Source organism: Artemia sp. Qi Xiang Cuo, chromosome 1 (assembly GCF_049724085.1).
Source record: "Artemia sp. Qi Xiang Cuo chromosome 1, ASM4972408v1, whole genome shotgun sequence".
NCBI classification, from domain to species: Eukaryota; Metazoa; Arthropoda; class Branchiopoda; order Anostraca; family Artemiidae; genus Artemia; species Artemia sp. Qi Xiang Cuo.
In genome coordinates this window covers 37,740,315-37,760,028 of record NC_142794.1, presented here as the reverse complement: position 1 = coordinate 37,760,028, position 19,714 = coordinate 37,740,315, and the positions used below count along the sequence as shown (strand labels likewise).

At 34.9% G+C, this 19,714-nt stretch overlaps 2 protein-coding genes across 2 annotated transcripts in view; one reads left to right on the top strand and one right to left on the bottom strand.

Annotated features, from left to right (window-relative positions):
* Positions 1-18,216, top strand: part of LOC148956265 (uncharacterized) — a 34,104-nt gene extending 15,888 nt beyond the window's left edge. The window contains exons 4-9 of the mRNA XM_089090124.1: positions 5,293-5,461; positions 8,702-8,821; positions 12,886-12,960; positions 13,928-14,133; positions 16,948-17,083; positions 18,008-18,216. Coding sequence (XP_088946250.1) covers positions 5,293-5,461; positions 8,702-8,821; positions 12,886-12,960; positions 13,928-14,133; positions 16,948-17,083; positions 18,008-18,135 — 834 coding nt within the window. The 3' untranslated portion in view covers positions 18,136-18,216. The remainder of the gene's footprint in view (positions 1-5,292; positions 5,462-8,701; positions 8,822-12,885; positions 12,961-13,927; positions 14,134-16,947; positions 17,084-18,007) is intronic.
* Positions 18,217-18,521: 305 nt separating this feature from the next.
* LOC148956264 (chondroitin sulfate synthase 1-like) overlaps positions 18,522-19,714 on the bottom strand; it is a 43,602-nt gene continuing 42,409 nt past the window's right edge. The window contains exon 5 of the mRNA XM_089090112.1: positions 18,522-18,575. Within this exon, the coding sequence (XP_088946238.1) occupies positions 18,522-18,575 (54 nt within the window). The remainder of the gene's footprint in view (positions 18,576-19,714) is intronic.

The window sequence follows — 19,714 nt, the reverse complement described above, 5'->3', positions numbered from 1 at the left end:
ACATCACAAACAGTTGTTACTATTAACATAATGGTAAGCATTAATATTTTGGTAAGTTCAGAAACTGATGCGGCTAGCCTGTAAAAACCGCATAATATCCACATTATAAATGTGGAATATTTTAAACAACAATGTTCCAGAGTCGTAAATGCATATTGCATTGTGGAAAGAATTTCCAGTATCTTTGGATGATTTATAGTAACCTCACGATAAGTATTTTTTCATTTTGTTTGGTGTTTTGAATTTTGTCTTAAAAAAAAGTGTAAAAGGAGGATCGAAAAATGATTGGCCAAACTTGTTGTTTTCTAACGTGCAAAAAAAATCTCAACTGTAACAAGGTTAAAGAACTGTTTTTACAAGCTGGGAAGTCGTTATTCTGTGTGTCTGGACTTATCTTTGGTAGGAACGTGAGTTCTCTAATGGGTTGAAAATTACAGCGCCTATCCAAGGGTGTATCTAGGATTTTTGTTTGCGGGGTGGGGGGAGTGCCACTTTTTCAACGCATCCAAATTTGTCTTTATGTATTTTTGTTACGTTTTTTACGAGTCAGGCACAAATTTCGGGGAAGGGGTTCAAACCTGATAACACCCGACTCTGTATACGGCCTTGCACCTAACTAAGTACGCCTGAGATTGAGGCTTCAATTTGAGCGAGTTGATTTCTAATTGTATCAACATACGGTTTCGTATCATATCGTTGATTTCTAGGATGGATGGATTAATGATAGACTATCTATCAACAATTGGAATTACATCTTTTTTAACAATCCTAAAAAAAGGCTTATGCCAGATTTGCCTCTCACTCAGACTGTCTGTCTTGGCTTCTTTTCCAATTAGCCATGGCTTGATGGCAAATTGATTTCAATTCAAAAATCAAGCAAATATTTATCAGTTTGCCCCAATTTTAATTTCCTTGTGAATATAAGAGCTGCTGCCACAGTGCTATGATTTTTCTAACAGTATATACCCTTATGGGTTTAGTTTTCGGTACAGTTCAACCCCAGTGTAAGTTGAAACTAGAAATATTTCATAAATATATGGGTATAATCTAAATATTTTAAAATCAAGAGTTCAAATTTAAAGAAAAAATCGTATTGAACAAACGTCTTCGCAGATTGTCGACCAATAGTTAAATCTATCCTACTAAACAAATTAATCAGCATAAGCACAATTTTCACTTTTAGAAGTAAGATTGCGCGGGCGAAGTGAAAAAACAAATTAAGGGTTTAAATATCAAATAAAACATCTATATCCCAAAGATATAGAGAAGGGGCATACAACAGGAGAAATAGCACTGAAACTAGAAATTAAAAAAAGGAAAATTTTGAAATTAAAAAAAAGGCATTAAAAGCCGAATTAAAATTACTATTGGGAAGCAGAGTTTTCCAGAGTGAAATAGCACACAAAATGGCTGACCGGAAGAGACCCGAAAATAGATATAATCTAGTATAGATATAATTTATATATATTTTAAAATTAAAATTTTCAGTTTAAAGGAGAACTGTATTGAATAAAGAACCTTCTTTGCTGACTAACAATCGTAGTTAAATAACAATAATAGTTAAATCTATCGTACTAAATAAATTAAACAACAAGTAAAAATTTCACCCTAGAAGCTCTCATCCTGTTTGGGGATGTAATACTCCCCAAACTGGAAATGTAAATACTCCCTGGAGTATTTACTTGGTGTAAGTTTTCAAATTCCCTCTCTTCTTTCAAGAAGAGAGTAAACAAACAAGTAAAGGTTTTAAATGTTATTGAAATATCTACGAGATGTGGCAGAAAAGTAATGAGACTTTTTTTTTTAACAAAGTTTTTATTTGTTTCAAACATCAATGCTATCCCCTTCGAAGTAGTTCCTTTGGACAGCTGCACACCAATGGAGAAGTCGTTCCCACTGTTCGTAGGAGCGTTGGACGTTTTCAACCGCTATTGTCTTCATCATGTCTGTTACTACCTGTTGGATGGTTTCTAAAGTCCTGAAATTATGGCCAATAATTGTGGTCACTTAAAAAGGCACTATAATTTTAATCACCGTTTGAATGAACCTTTTCTCAATATTCTAGGATCATTGGTTCGATATGATCATCCCTGGGTAAAACAAATAGGCACGCATCCGTGAGCATTCTTCTGGCAAAAAAAATACAAAATTTTGCATTTTTGAAGATAAGAGCTTGAAACCTCTACAGTAGGGTTCTCTGATACCTTGAATCTGGTGGTGCAATTTCCATTAAGATTCCTTGACTTTTTGGAGATTTTTCCTCCCTTTTCTAAAAATTAGGCAAATTTTCCTTTTGATGGGTAACACTAAACTTAATGAATCTTGTATATTTTAAATTAGCTGAAAAGCCAATTCGTTGATGTATCTATTGATGCCAAAATTCTGTTTTTTATGCCGGTGCCACATCATAGTCACATCTATCGAAAAAGAAAGCCAAATATCATGAATGACAAGGCAATTTTCTTGACTTTAGCGTCACACTTGTATTTAAAAAGCAAAAATTTAAAGTTGCAAGAAATTAGTTTAAAGAGTTTACACCAATAGTAATTTCTGTCCAACTGTTCTCTACGAATACTAAGTCTTTTTAACTTTTATCAGATTCCTCTCCCAGATAGAAAAACCGCTGTTCTAAGTTTCCGCCTTTTCTAGTTTTAAAAATTATGACTTAAACCTTGACTCTGATTGGTCAGTCAAGAAATTTATATTTGAAAGTCGAAAGGGTCCTGATACATCTGCTGTCTCAATGACAACAATGCAGGGATCGCTTGTAGTATCGCCAGTCTCATTACTTTTCTACCACACCTAGTATATCCCAAAGATATAGAGAAGGGGCATGCTACAACGGAATAGTATAGAAGACATGTAAGCAGTGTTTTAAATTATAATAGACCTTCTGAGTTTCAACTAAAATTTTGGGAGGAATTTTTCCCTAAAAGGAAAATGGAAAACAACAAACTTTTCCTTTTTCGTCACACCCTACAAAGACCGTATCCAGGGGAGGGTGTTATTGGGTTTGACCCACCCTCTCCCCCAAAATCTTTGTCCGCATCGTAAAAACGTTACAAAAATGCATATAAACAAATTGTTGATGCCTTTTTTAAAGTTTTTTTCGTGTACCCCCCCCCCCGATAAATTTCTGGATAAGCTCTTGCATCTTGCCAACAGTTTGCCAATTTATAAAACGGGAAATAGAAGTTAAAAAAAATCGTTGAACGAAAACGGTTGGTAAAACTGATGAATGGTAAATACATAAGTTTGAAAAGACATTCTAGTATGCTATATGATGGATGTTCAAGTTTTTCTTGATAGATATAATATGCTTCAATATAACCACGCTTTTATTTGTGAGCTTCTTTGGATGTTAGTGTTTGTTCTTGTAAGACGTCTTTTGTTTACCTAACTGGTGCAAACAGGTTTGCTAGACTAGGTCAAAACTTGATGATTTGAAAAGTATATATCTTTAAAAGGGCTATAATATGGTAATAGCTTTAAGAGGAATTGGTTAATTGTCGTTTCATTAAAGTTTTTTAGAATTCTTTATAAAAGTTTCGTTTTTTTTTATCTTAGTCGGACTAATAGTATTAAATTAATTCATTTCTTTGTTGGTGTATGAGGTACTCTCTGCGATTTGAATAATAAACTTATATGCCATTTAAAGACTTGCAAAGATAAGCTGCTCTTCGGCTGTTCCTGTAACTTCTTTGTTGTTCTTGTAATTTCTTTTGTTGGAGCTGATTACTTATTTAAATTTGGAAAATGAGAAAAAACAATGGTTGTATTGGCTGTGTGGTAGGGTGTTCTGGGGCTCTAGAGTATTCCCAGACGAAAATGCAAAGCTTGAGCTGTCAATGAGGAACAGGATTAGCTACCGCCCTTGGCCCTGCGACAAATGTCCTTTTTTTTCTTACAGAGAGAGAGAGAGTGAGAAATAAGTTTCAAAAGTGTCAGGATAGTTCCATGCAATCTCCTTTCTAAATAAGATTTGTGAAAAAAGCGAGTATTTTGGATACGGGATAAAAGAGCAAGGGATAACCAAATTTTAAGAAAGGCTCAAGGAAACACAAAAACAAGTTAGAAATTTTCGGTATAGTTCGAAACCCAAATATCTCGTTAGAAGTTTCCTAAAGAATAGTAATGATGTCTACTTGCAATATTTTATACATAATTTTATATTAAATTTTGAATGCAAGAGTGACTGTGTATATGGCATCTTGTTAAAAAGTTCTCTGGTGAATACTTATTCTCTGAAAGCAATTGTAGAGGGAAATTCGCTTCATAGTAGATAGAGGAGATAAAAAACGAATCGGTATTGTTTTGTACCGATATTTACCAAACGATTATATTGATAAGAGCCACAGTGCACAGGTTTTTTTTTCTTGTTTGAATTCATCAAACAAATAAATAACTGTTCTTGCAAAACGTTTTCAAGGACAGAAAGTTTTCAGTGAATCACCATCACTATATATATATATATATATATCTATATATATATATATATATATATATATATATATATATATATATATATATATATATATATATATATATATATATATATATATATATATATATATATATATATATATATATATATATATATATATATATATATAAAAAGAAATTGAAAGAGATTGTCCTTTCCGTCTAAAGTAGCCGGTATTGAATGTATTATTGACTTATTTATAATTTATTTGGTAAATCTCATTTCTGTCTCCGCGAGTCAATGTTTTTTTTCTTTTGTTGTTTTTCCTCGGTGCTCCGTGATAGTTAATGAAGTGTAATTTCTTATTTCATTTTCTTTATTACTAAGGGAGACGCAACGAGTTGCTTCTCTGTCTCGTTTCTATAAATACATGTATAGCGTTTTTGGAGAAAAAAAGCTCTAATATGCAAACCTTTTTTACTCTCATGTGTCAGTAAGAAAACATACTTCTTTCTTTTTGGATAAAGTGATATTAAAAATCGTTGAGTGAGGCCAGAGCACCCTACTTAACAGGCTTAAGAACCTCTTGTTAAGTTTTTTTTTAGAAAAACTCATTAGTCCATTTCTACTCTAGAACTTATTGAACTTTACGCAGCTTATCTCTGTCATCCCCAGGCAATTCTAACTTATGCTATGTGAAATTTAAATATTAGCCAATGTGTTCAAATTTTAGCCTAGATAGAAAAAAATATTATATGTTAAGTTCTGCTGGATTTTTTACGTCATATTATTAATCCTCTGGAGAAGATCCAAATTGATGATAATTTTTTCTATTTTATCAAGGACTCAACATTTACTTTTTTTTCAAGGTTGAGATGAAGAGGGCTGAGCCTCGAGGACGAGATGAAGACGATAGACGTGGTAAAGGTGGAGGTGGTCAACGCCGTGGTGCCCCGTATGGTAAGGGACCTGAAGGCTATGATCAAGGGGGTGCCCCTCAAGGCCCTGCTGGATATCCTGGATATGGACCTCAGGGTGGTATGTTTCATGCTTTCTTTACAAGAAGTTCCAGTTTGCCCCAAATGCAAGTTCGTACAACGAGTCTGAAAATGCAGTCTGAATTTTTCCTATTACCCACAGTCTGCCTAATAATTTTGCAAACTAACTTTTTGTGCACCAATTTCAGATATTTCAAATTTAAAAGAAAAAGAAACTGTTTAGGAAATGTTTCTGGTTCAACAAGAAACAGCAAAATTCATTCTGCTACAAATAAATGGGCATCAGAGAAGATCTGCTTGGATATTTGGAAAATTCGGTTGATTACATGGGTGCCCATAAGGGAGGGGTAGGAGGGGGCGCCAGCCCCGTCCTGGCTGAATGATGGTGCCTTATTTTTATATTTTTGTTTTGAGATTTCTATTATATAGCATTAAAAGTTCCAATTAGACTAGGTAACCTCCTCCTCCCCCCTTGAATTCAGCTTATGGACGCCCATGGTTGATTATAAGAATTTAGTCCAAAAATGTCTATCAAAATCAGTCTAAGCTTTATTGTGCTAGGATCCAACTCGGTTGGTTATTAGAATTCAGTCAAAATTTTCTAGAAAGTCAACCTAAGCTTTATTGTGCCGAGATCCATGTAAAATGAAGGTTTGGTAGTTTAGAGTTGGGAGTCTTAACTTGAGACTCCATAGACCCTCACATTTATGTTTGAACAGATATTACTTTGGAAATTACCAAATGTTGTGGTGGGAGGTACTCTCTCCCCCTTTGCCCCCATGAAGCCCAGTAAGCTATATTTGTAACTTGCCATTTACTAACATGAAAAATGGGAGTCGGAGATATATAAGATATCCCCCCCCCCCCGAAAATTCTCCTCATATGTAAAATTAAGAAGCGAAAGGAAAATTAAGACAAATAAGTAGAATAAAGAAAAGAAGAGATTCTGTAATATTCTACGTCTATTAGAAAAGAAGAGAAGACATATATAAGAATCTAAGATATAAGAATCCTTTCGATTTTAAGAGATATAGTATAAGAAAAGAAGAGATTCTGTAATATTCCACATACATTAGAAAAGAAGGGAAGAGATCCTATAAGAGATATAAGAATCTCTTCGATTCTAAGAGATATATTATAAAAAAAGAAGAGATTCTGTAATGTTCCACATATATTAGAAAAGAAGAGAAGATATTCTATAAGAGATATAAAAATCTCTCCGATTCTAAGAGAAATATGATAAGAAAAGAAGAGATTCTGTAATATTCCACATATGTTAGAAGAGAAGAGATCCTATAAGAGATATCTCTATATTTCTTATAGGATCTCTATATCTATATAGAGATCTATATCTATGTCTCTTATTTGACTCTGTAATATTCTACATATATTCAAAAATCATTCAAAATATATGCTGTGGGATCAAACAGTTCGTGGCGACGAACTGAAGTAAGGAGTGCCTCGAGTCAATAGTAACCAGAACTCTAAAAAAAGGAATTTTTATAACAATTAATACATCAAAACAATTCGCTCTTTATATTGATTCCAAGTGTATAAAGTTCAGTTTAATGTTACACATTAAACGCTACGAGTCTGAGAAAATTTTCCTGATTTTTGAAAAATTGAGAAAATCACCAAAAAGGTAAATAATCTTAATTAAAATGACACCATTAGATTTAGCATATAATCTTTGGATGTTTCAAGCTCTCATTGTCAAAAATGTGGAATTTTGCTACTTCTTTTCCAGAATAAAGATCACGGATGCGTCTTTTTTCTTTTTTTTTTTTTTTTTTTTTTTTTTTTTTGGTCCCCAGGGGTGATCGTATGGTCCTAGAAGATAGGAGAAGGCTAATTCGAACGGAAACCAAAAGTTTTAGATTTTGCCACGGGAAAGGGGCGTTTTCTACCACTTTGTGACACCAAACTACGATTTTGTTCCCTGGAAGACCAGATTGCTGTCGATTAAAAATTTTGAGCTAGTCAATCGATTTAGAAGTTTCAAAAAACTATATATTGAGTTTTCCAGTTACAGAAGAAATAATGCCTCGTGGTTGCGCATTCGTTCCCTGAAGGTCATGTAGTCTATATAAGTAAAGGTACTTCCCATGGGAAACCTTCTGATGTAAGCCTAGTGGACGCATTCTTGATCGCAAGGGCTATACTGGTATCACGTACTTTACTTGTCGGCAGAGGCGTTACTAATGGGGGTGGTGGGTTACCCCTCCCCCAGTGTTTTGAATAGCACAATTTGGTAAAAATGATCATTCTGCCGTTAAAATCCGTTGCTCTAGCCCCAAACATTTTGGCTGGTGACGTCTCTGGTCGGTACCAGGCCAGGTCCAAGGAAAGCAATTACTCGCACTTCTTAGTCCCAGTGTGACATCTTTGTGGGCTTCCATCATAGGGCAACTCTTCCACAGTTGCGAATTATTTTCTCGAACCTTTATGATAACTCTTCTATGATAAATCAATCACCAAAAACACGAAAAATTATTAAAATAAATACTATTGGATATTCTACACTTTTTCATTGTTTTTGTCATACTTTCTCTGTAGTTGCTCAATTTTCCATGCGGGGGGAAGTTTTCTGGGGGTGGGGGCAATCCTAGCACCGAAAAGCAGAGCCCTGGGGGTGAGAATCATAGATAAATTTTTCAATATTTGGCGAGTTATTTCCTATTTAGACTTATTTAGGGGCTTTAAGAATGGTGCCCACTTCTGACATTTGGCTCCTATTAGCGTTTGTGGCTGGTTACTTGTACAGTTGTATTTAAAAAAAAAAAAAAAAACGGTGTTGGGAGAATAAAGTTGAAAAACACCTAGAATATAAGGTCACTGGACAGTTAATTTGAGTCTCTGTGATCAAGTCCATTAGTTGCCATAAATTTGAGTGAACCTAAACGAAAGATACGTCGTTCGTTATTTTGAACTATCTCGTATATTGGCCAATCACATGGAAGCATATTGTATTCATTTATCCTATTTTTTGAAGGTGAATATCCTTTTATAGACAGGAAATTAGGAAATATCCTACCAGTATATTGATTAGTCCCTAATGATAGCTTGTGTCGATAATTATGTAGTTGGTAAGTTCTATAGAGGCACAAATGAAAAATATGACACAGAACATGTTTCCCCCATATTACCACATAAGTTGTCACTGTAACTGTGAGCGTTGGTCACAGTTGCCTCAATATTATGGATATTGCTACCAAAGATTTAGTTTATGTGTGCTGCTTGTCTAAAAGTTTGTTTGAAAGTTTTTTTCTCTTTATTTTAGGATATGCCCCTGGACCTTATGGTGGTTACCCGCCTCAAGGAGCCTATGGAGCTGGCTACGGTGGGTATGCGCCGGCTGGCTATGGCCAACCTCCTGCATATGCTTATCCAGGACCTTACGGTAATTCTTTACATCTGTTTTATTTATCATCGTTTAAGATTTTGAAGCCATAATGCTTGGAAGAACTTTAAAGATTACATCTTAGATTGTTATGACTGTTATATATGCTTTTTGTGTTTTTTCTAGAAATCCATAGTCCGAATAAACAGAAATGTATAAGAAATAATTTGAAGGAATAAAAAGATAATGAAGAAATTTCTTTATAAATTATAGAAATGAAATCAAATACATAACAGAAATAATAGAAGAAATTTTAAATAGATCTACTTATAAATTATAGAAATTTACTCTTCATGTCGATTTTATTTATCTTCGTTTAAGATTTTGAAGCCATAAAGTTCGGAAAAATTTTTACGATTAGATTGTTAGGATTTATGTTTGCTAGAAATCCTTAGTCTTGATGAATGATATACATAAGAAACAAATTGAAGGAATAACAGAAATAGTAGAAGAAATTGTTAATAGATGTATGTATAAATTGTAAAAGCGTGTAATTCCGACAATTTTACATCCAAAATTTATTATTCCCTTGCGTACGAATCTTTTTTCTTTCTGTTGTTGAATTCTATTTCTCCAAAAATATTAGCAATATCAGCTATGGGGAATTTCTTGTCATTAATTCAGAAATACTGATCATCGATTTAGAAATGCTGTTGAAATATTCCAATGTGTTGTAAATTGCAATTGCAGCTATTGAGTGCTCTTAAAAAGTTATAATTAAAAGTAAAATATTTAATTTTAGTCACTTACCTTAAGAATTAAGTTTCATCCTGCCGTTTTTTTTTTGTTTTTTTTTTTACTCTATCCCCATTCATGTAAAACCATCTTTTTTTTCTTTTTTTTATGACTCAATATTAATAGTGAGTTTGCATTGAATTTGAAGTTTGACAACTTGACTTGACTTTATTAACCAAAAACGCTATACATATAATTATACAAAGGAGACAGAGAGACAACTCGTACGTCTCCTTTAATAATATAGGGCAAAAAATTGCACTTCAACAACTCTCACAGAGCATAGAGGAATAAAGAAAGAAAGAAGAAAAACAAAGGAAACATTGACTCACGGAAAGGGGGAAGTAATTTACAAAACAAATTATAAATAAATCAATAACGCATTCAATCCCTGCTACTTTAGGCGGAAAGAACTATCTCTTTTAATTTCTTTTTATATATATAAAGTAGTGGTGATTCACTTACTATATCAATTAGCTTATATTTACTGGCAACCTGGGGAAGTTGATATCTCAGACTTAGTCTTGATCTCTCATTTTTAACAAACGGGAAAAGGTGTTTATTCCTAGCTCTTGATAAATGGTCATGCTTATTTCAACCAAAAGTTTTATGCTATGGAAAAAAATGATCACTGCGTTGGATGTTTAAAAACCATATGCCCAAATTAAGGTGAAAAATTTATTGCAAATCAAGAATACCCAGAAATAAAAAAGATGTTTTAGTTTCAGATAATTTTTTGTCTTCCCAGGGTGTGTTAGAAAATGGTCCAGGATTCTTATTTATTTATTTTGAGCAATTTGGAGTCCCCATAAATGCGAAGGGAAAGTCAATATCCAAACGCTCGTGTACTATTGAAAATAGTATTCAACTAGTGAGAAATAAAGTCCTCATTATCTGGTACGAAAACAGAGACTTCAATCGATATAAGGGCATATAAGAACAATGTTGGCACAATGTACCCTTTATTATTTTTTTTCCTTTAGAGTAGGCCACTTCATATGGAAGGGATCGCTGTAGAGACTTGAAAAGGGGCTCATTCGATTGAAAATCGAGAGTTCTAGGACACTTTTTAATAGTCGAAAGTGATTGGAGGGCAATTAGCCCCCCCACACGCCCATCATTCCCCCACACACATCCAATCAAAATTTTGAGATAGCCATTTTGTTCAGCTTATTTGATTTCCAGATAGAAAAAGTGTTTTTGAGGAGGACACTCCCTCACAACCCTCAGGGCAAGGGTTTTGAGCTATGCCCTGGGGGCATATAAGGTTTTTATAGAAGGCTTTGTCGTAGAAACTTCAAAAAAGTCTCATTCAATTGGAAATTCAGGAAATTCAAAGGGCTAATACCCTTTTTAATAGTTGAAAGTGATTAGAGGGCACCTAGCCCCCCCCCCCCCCCCCACGCCCATCATTCCCCAAACACATCCAATAAAAATTTTGAGATAGATTTTTTGTTCAGCGTAGTTGATTTCCACATAGAAAATATGTTTTTGAGGAGGACACAACCCTCGGGGCAAGGGTTTTGAGATATGCCCTGAGTGCATATAAGAACGATGTTGGCAAAATTTACTTTGTATAATTTTTTTCGTTTAGAGAAGGGCACTTCATATGAAAGGGGTCGTCGTAGAAACTTCAAAAGGGGCTCTCTCGATTGGAAATTGAGAGTTCTAGTGTATTTTTTAATTGTCGAAAGTGATTGGAGGGCAACTAGCCCCCTGCCCCACGCCAGCGTAGTTGATTTACAGATAGAAAATATGTTTTTGAGACGGACACTCCCCCACAACCCTCAGGGCAAGGGTTTTAAGGTATGCCCTGGGGGCATATAAGGTTTTTTATAGAAGGCGTTATCGTAGAAACTTCGAAACAGGCTCATTCGATTGGAAATTCGAAGGGCTAGTACCCTTTTAATAGTCAAAAGTGACTGGTGGGCAACTTGCACCCCCCCCCCCCCCCCAACGCCCATTATTCCTCTAAACATCCAATCTAAATTTTGAGATGTCCATTTTGTTCAGCGTAGTTGATTTCCAGATAGAAAATATGTTTTTGAGGAGGACACTGCCCTCAGGGCAAGGGTTTTAAGTTATGCCCTTTGGGCATATAAGGTTTTTATATAAGGCGTTGTCGTAGAAACTTCAAAAAAGGCTCATTCGATTGGAAATTCAAAGGGCTAGTGCCCTTTTTAATAGTCAAAAGTGATTGGAGGGCAACTAGGCTCCCCTTCCTATGCCCATCATTTCCCTAAACACATCAAATCAAAATTTTGAGATAGCCATTTTGTTCAGCGTAGTTGATTTCCAGATAGAAAATATGTTTTTGAGGAGGACACTCCCCCAAAACCCTCGGGAAAGGATTTTATGTTATGCCCTGAGGGCATATAAGGTTTTTATTGAAATCTTTGTCGTAAAAACTTGAAAAATGGCGCATTTGATGTGAAATTCAAAGGGATAGTACCCTTTTTAATAGTCGAAATTGATTGGTGGGCAACTAACCCCCCCTCTCACGCCCACCTTTTCCCCAAACACATCCAATAAAAATTTTGAGATAACCATTGTGTTCAGCATAGTTGATTTCTAGATAGAAAATATATTTTTGAGGAGGACACTCCCCCACAGCCCTCGGGTTAAGGGTTATAACTTATTGTAATTTCTGTTCGTTTTGGGTTTCATTTATTTATCGATACTGATTTGTGGTAGTTTCACGCTTGGTAGATTATTTGATTTTATTTTTGCTCATTTTTTGTTTACTGGAATTCTTTACTTTTCTTTGAAAAACTTATTTTGTGGAAAAGGTTTTTAAAATTAATCTCTTATAAAAATACCAATTCCTCCCCTTTTATTGTGTTTCCAAGTAGCATGAAAAAATCGATGATCTTTACGATGTCGAAATGTATTCATCGAGAAATGTTTCGCAAATTCCTAACACATCCGTGGACAATCCTTTACAAAAATCATACAACAATTTTGACTGCTATTTAGTCCTGTACAGTTCCAAAATGACCGTCGTTTAGACTGATTATTTAAAGGTGGAAGATCATCAACATTTAAATATTTATTTATAGGTGCATTAAAAGGATCTGATAAATCTTTATCTTCCGACGAAAATCTATGAAAATATTTATTCATATCAAGAGGATAAACAAGAACAAAATATCTTTAGATCTGGATTATGGGTGGGGTGGTAGAGGTAGGGCTGAGTTAGGGTAGGGGTGAGGTGGTTGCCGCGTTCTGTTTACCATATAGTATGGAAGAATAGGTGTCCAAGCCTCAAATATGTACGATCTATATATATTTCAAATCATCGTTTTATTCAATTGTTGTATGTATTCTAGGACCTGGTTATGCTTGGCCTCAAGCAGGTGCTCCTGCTGGTCCTCCAGCTGGGCCTCCCACGGGCCCAACTCCAGGTAAGCTCCCTCTTTTCTCTCCCTCCCTCTCTCTCTGTCTCTCTCTCTCTCTCTCTCTCTCTGTCTTTCTGTCTGTCTCTCTGTCTCTCTCTCTATCTCTCTCTGTCTTTCTCTCTCTCTGTCTGTCTCTCTCTCTCTCTCTCTCACTCTCTCTCTCTCTCTCTCTCTCTCTCTCTCTCTCTCTCTCTCTCTCTCTCTCTCTCTCTCTCTCTCTCTCTCTCTCTCTCTTCTCCTCCTCTCTGTTTTATATTTTGTGTTGAAATTTATCAATGTTCGTTTTGGCATATTCCAAATCCAGTTAGCCAGGGGAGGGAGGGGATGTTCTAGGGTGCACCCTTATAATTTCATAAGATACTGAATTGAGATACTCGTGAAACGTATATTTTAATGTTGCGCCTTGACACAGGCCTAGTAACATGGCTTCTCGGGTGCATCTTGATATCAAATTTTCGAAAAATATTCTGCTACGTCTGTAATTTCTACTATATACATACCAAAATAATATTACCAATAAATTAAAACAATTCCAATTTGTCTTGAATTGTTTCTGAGACAAGGTAATTTTAATACTTTATACGTGAGAAGTGGCGCCGTGTCCTTGGAGCTGCCTCGTCGGACCAGTTTTTTTTTATTTTTGTTTTGATAAGACTATCTAAATACCTAATTGTTTGTTGGTTGTCAAAGCATTTTGAATTTGACGACACGGAGCTTAACATTTATTTTTTCAACTGGACAAGAAATCCTCATTTTCACTTTTACTCGGAGCATAAAAATAACTAAATTTAAATTGATTTTTCACTGGGTTTTGGTTCTTCTAGTTTTAGTAATCTCTCTTTTGAGTCATGTAAAATGGATTGCTCAAAGAATAAGGTTATACGAGTATGTCGAGTATTTACCGTTTAAAAGTTGAGTTTAATTGAAATCAATTTGATGCACCTCATTTTATTTTCACTGATTCGTATTTTAGCCCCGACCAGTGCCCCAAGTGGTGCTGCACCTCCAGCTGCCGCTACTGATCCATACGCAGCTGCATATCCAAGCTATCCACCAATGGCTGGTTATCCTCCTTCTGTTGGAGGACCTGCTCCTGTTTATCCGCCAGGTGCACCTGCTCCTGTGTCAGGATATCCTCAGGCAGGTCCAGTTCCAACGCAAGGCTACCCACCAACACAGGTAATTATTTGCACTGTCCCTTCATGTGTTACATTTATTTTGTGAAATCTAGATTTACAGCTTTTCTCCTCAAACTAAGCAAGCTGTATTTCATTGCTAGTTCTGTATTCCATTTTATCTGTTTTTTTTTTTTTTTTTTTTTTTTTTTCTTTTTTTTTTTTTTTTTTTGCACTCACAAGAGATAGTTGGGATGTCAAGATTGTTTTGTTGTACTCAAGATAACCCTTGGAAGGGAAAGAGCTGCTTCTCTTACTGATGCGCTTAATACTGGCCCAATATCAAGGAAATATCCTGAAGCCATCACAATATACGTATAACTGAAAGCAGGCCAGGGTATGAGAATTGAGTTTAACTACCGAACCAAATTTTAATCAAAATAATATACCACTCCCAGTTGGAATTTCATTAGATTGAAACTCACTATTTTCAAAGTAAAAAGTATTAACAATGGAAAATTGTATTTTCAACAGCAAAAAATCTGCGGCTACACGTCCACTGCCAAACGCCGACTTTCCAGATACGTCCTTGGTTGCTATCCCTTTGTATAATTTTGCCAATGAAGAGCGGCAAGGAGAAGGGTCAATTTTGATGAAATTCCGGCTTTCATTTGCTTTCCTAAAAATCTGGGAAACTGTGTTTATTCAGCCTTTTTTTTTTTTGCTTTCTTATAGTATGGAGTGGTCTATGTTTTGACTAATCAAAACAAACTTGTTCAATAAAAGACAACTTTATAGTGTGGTTGCTCTCTCTCTAAGTCTAATCTGTCACCCGTGCTGATCCAGATTGGAGTGCTCTATAGAAGCTTTACTTGCAACAGTACTGCAAAGTATTCAGCAGTACTGAATACTTGTAACCTGCTCGAAAAACTGACTGGTAGGGGAGTCAATCGCTTTTCTGAAACAACTGTTGAACTTAATTTTGGAAACAATCTTTTGTGTATAACTATTAAGAGTACCGCTAGTGGCAATACTGATACACCCCAGTTTAATAATTATTTTATAATTTTATATTTTTATTTATAATTTTATTATTTTAGAAGTAAAATAATAAAATGCTAATAAGGTTACTTTATCAATTTGCTCCAAATGCAACTACAGTATATTTTCAGTTTTCCAATGATCTGTATCCAGTTGTTGTCCTTTTGTATATTCTAAACAAGGTTAGAAGAGACGGAAGTACCAACTTATATTATGAAATAATATTTTTTGTTTAACTCTTCGTATCTTGGGGATTGATGTGGCTACAGTTATGCAGTCGGCCAACTGAAGTTTGTCTCAGTTGTGTTGCACCAAAACCATGAGAATGAAATCAATCGAGAAAACAGATGTTTGTTGCTGTTCGTGAATAAGTAATCGTTGATAAGAGAAACCCTGATCATTTTGGTTTTATTAATAAAAAAAAATCCACATAATAAGTTTTTCAAAGAAAAGTAGAGCCCCATTAAACAAAAAATGAGCAGAAATGAAATGTAGACTTTCCTCTCATTCTTTAGACATGACTTATTTGAAAAAATGTTTCCGCAAAATATGTTTTTCGAAGAAAAGTAAAGAATGAGCAGAAATGAAACCGAATAATCTACCAAGCGTAAAACTACCACAAATCACCATCTATAAATAAATGGAACCCAAATGAACAGAAATTACGATTGATAATCCATTTAAACTCAAAACGAGCTGAAATTAACTGGAGTTGTGCCTTCTGAAGACCAGGACATAATTTGTACTTTAATGGAAACAAAATACATTTTAAATGTGTTAACTTTTTTAACTTTAATTAAATCAAAGTTATTAAGACTTTAAAAAATAAATATCAGTATACGTATATTAAACTATCCACATTCATTCAAATCCGCATTTATTCCTATTGTGCTGCCTATGATATTCTGGTATTGCAATTCCTTAATGTTGTAGTATGTAGTTTTGACGGGTGATTTGGATCTTCATGACGAACTCACCGTACGACACTAATGCATGAAGCAAGGTTCGGTATGCACCATTATAATCCTAGGACTCCACTTGGTAATTCGTGAATTTGCTTTGATTGTAATTGCGCTTAGATCAGCCAAGTTGTTTGTATCTTTCTCTTTTTATCTTTTTGAGCTCCTACTTGTACGTTTTCATTAAAAATGAATATTGCAACGTGTACCAAAACTTCTCCGAAAAGTAAAACATTTCTTAATGTTTATGATGCATGTCGTATTCTAAATCCTATTACTAGGCAATATTTTTGAAATGTATAACAATATTTTGGCAGAACAGCGTGGGCTATTTTTGTAAATAATTTATCCATCCACCCTTGATCATTTCTGCATTCTATTCAATCGCATGTGTAACACATCGTGGGTCGTTCAGGGGGGGGGGGGGCTGGACAAGATTCCCCCGGTGCCGTGGCTAGGGGGGCCTCGGCTGAGAGGCACCGCGACTAGAATTTTTTTTTGATGTTTGAGTCGGGAGGGGGTGCCGTAATTAATTTTGCCCCTGGCAGACACCAACCCTAGGAACGGCTCTGTATTTGTTGATCCTTTAATGTATATATGGTTTAATCACCATTGTTAAGAATTCAATGTTTTTTTTGGTCTTTCTAAAATTGAAAAAAAAACATTAATTTATTATTATTTTTAACAGAATTTTTCAGGTTAAACTTCTGTAAACTTCGTCCAAGTAGGTCTTTGATGTGATTATGGTACATAGAAGTGAAACAATATTCCTAGTTCAAAAGAAGGAGAATGTAAGAGCGATGATGTTTTTGAATTGAGGTTTTTTGATGAGCCGGATACTTTTGTTGCAGAAGTAAATATTGCTCTTTTCTTTGCAGGGGTACCCACCAGCAGCCTCTGCACCAGGAGCGGGACCCACGCCCACTGCGGGCTACACATCTACTCCTGCGCCATATGGGGCTAGTGTGACTCAGTATCCTGGACCTCCTGTTGGAGGTTATCCTGCTCCTGGAGGTAAGTTGTGAAATTGTATGTTTTGTCACAATTTCTATGAAGGAAAGGCCTATTAAAGTTCTCAAACTTTTCTGGATTTTTCCTCAGCTTTTCTGACAAAATTCCCCCTTTTTTTCAATCAAAATGTTTTTCTGATTAGACACGAAAAGACAAATGTCCTGTGAAAATAGGACAGGTATTTGCCTTTTTCCAGCACATGTTAAGAAAAGTTTCGATTTTTATTTTCAACGATCAGTAATGATTTTCTAAATACTGGACAGCGAAAGTTTTAGAATAGTATGAGATTTGTCCTTGGGAACGAGAAAACAACACATTAAAACTGCAAAACAGTTACATACAAAACAATCCTGCATACAGAAACAATCTTGATCAATGAGCTGTTACTACAAATCTTGCTTAGTCGCGTCAGTTGGGGGGGGGGGCTCCTTATATTTTGAGAAATGTCTATTATGGGCATTTACATTGGAAAAGGGGTTTTCGTTATTTTCATTGGAAAAAAAGCTTGACCTCCCCCCCCCCCACTTGATTGAAAAAAAATTCATTTATCACTTTCCACCACCCCTTCATTTCTGTGGATTGACGCCACTAATATTTCTAAACGTTAGCAATCGAGTCTAAATTTTAAGCAATATTGTATTGCATGCTTGACTTCTCAGTTTTTCATGTGTTATCAGTGTTGCGTTTCGTTTGTCATTTCAGTTACAGCCCTTTAAAAAAAGATTATGGGTACAGAAACATTGTTTATTGGCTGTAATTTCCAATTCCTGTGCTGTAAATACGCTGACTACTGGACTTCCATTACTAAAACAGAAAGACAGAATTTACATTTGTTTGTAAATATTGACTACGATAGTTCTGGGTATACTTGCTTTCTTATTCTTAATGTTGCAAGAAGCTTATTCTTTCATTACTTTTCTTTTGTAGGTTACGGATCTTCAGATGCTGCTACAGGTGGCCCTCCAGCCTCGGGTGGTCCTGGACCTCAACGCGGGGGCTCTTATTCGAACCCCGCACAGAGCCAGGGATATCATCCATACAGAAGAACTGCTTAAATAGCAAATTTGACTTTCATCTACTTGAAAAAGCTATTTGCACTCTTTTATTATGAAAACAATAAAATCATCATTTTATTACTGTTGCATTTAGACATATTTATATATGTTAAGACTACAAATTGTAACTATTAAAGTCCTCGTTGTTTAACCTTCCCGGGGAAGGATAGAGACCAACTTAATTGTGTTTTATGCTGATTATAGCTTTTAAGCTAATTTTCTTGAAGCTTTCACATCCACGCCTGATCACTAAACCTAGGACAAATAAACCTTTTAGTATCTTTAACAGAGAAGCAAGATCTGAGTAGTTTGGTGCCCAGGAACAGAGCCGTTCCTAGGGTTGGTGGTACCTGGGGCAAAATTAATTACAACGCCCCCCTCCTTACTCAAATATAAGCAAAACAGGCTCCCGAGCCACGGCGCCCAGGCCAAGTTGATCCCTGATAATAAATATTTTGATAATTGATAATAATTAACTGAAAGCTTTTTCTTTCTCCTCAGCTAGCTGTGCCCTGGAAAATCATAGAGAGCTGTATAATAGCTCATTTTAAAGGAAATTGCTACATTTAGTGCTTTTTGTAATTAAAAATTAAATAGTTTTTAAAGTAGAATCAATTTTGGTCAAAAAACTGCATTTTTGATGTATTTTATAGGTTAGAGCTCGTTCTGTATTATAATGAATTGAAAAATGGAAATTATTGTTCAGACACCGTAAATATTTTTGCACTTTGCAGCTAAATATTTTTTTTTTCAGGAATTATTCTAGTTTCAGTTGACAAATAATTTTTTTTTTCAAGGAATCGAGCAGCTAACTAAGTCCAATATATACAATGGTATGTTCTTTGAATGATCTCTTTTAATTAGGTTCCTAGCTACCGCTGCAAACCGGAACTATTAAAAAAATATTTTATCTTTAATTACAGAAGGAACTAGATGTAGCAAGTTTTACTATTGAGAGAGTCGCTCTTACTATACAAAATACAGTTCGTTATCACGAACTGTTTGCTTTGATGTATCTATTGGTACCAAAATTTCGTTCTTTAGAGTTTCGGTTACTATTGAGACAAGTGTATCTATTGGTATCAAAATTTTGTTCTTTAGAGTTTCGGTTACTATTGAGACAAGTAGCTATTATTAATATAGATTTCATTACCATGAACTGTTTGATTGCTTCAAAATTCAAATATCTTTGAAAAGACTGCAGTATGAAAATACATCGAAAATGCAATTTTTTTGACAAAATTGATTCTACTTTAAAAAGTATTTTATTTTTAATTACAAAAGTGACTAGATGTTGCAATTGCCTTTAAAATGAGCTATTATACAGCTCTCTATGATTTTCCAGTGCCCAACTAGTTGAGGACGAAAAAAAAGCGGAAAGAAAAAAATATCCCGTTTGTGGAGAATAACGTGGTTAAAGTCAATTTTCTTGATTTTCTAGCCAATATATTTTCTTTGTTATTCAAGCCAAAGAGTGATAAGTTTCCTTTATAGGAGTTTTGGACAAGGCGGTTCTAATGGTGTAATTTTTGTTTTGATCTGACTTTTCTTAGGAGTTAGGGGTTTGATTACATTTCAT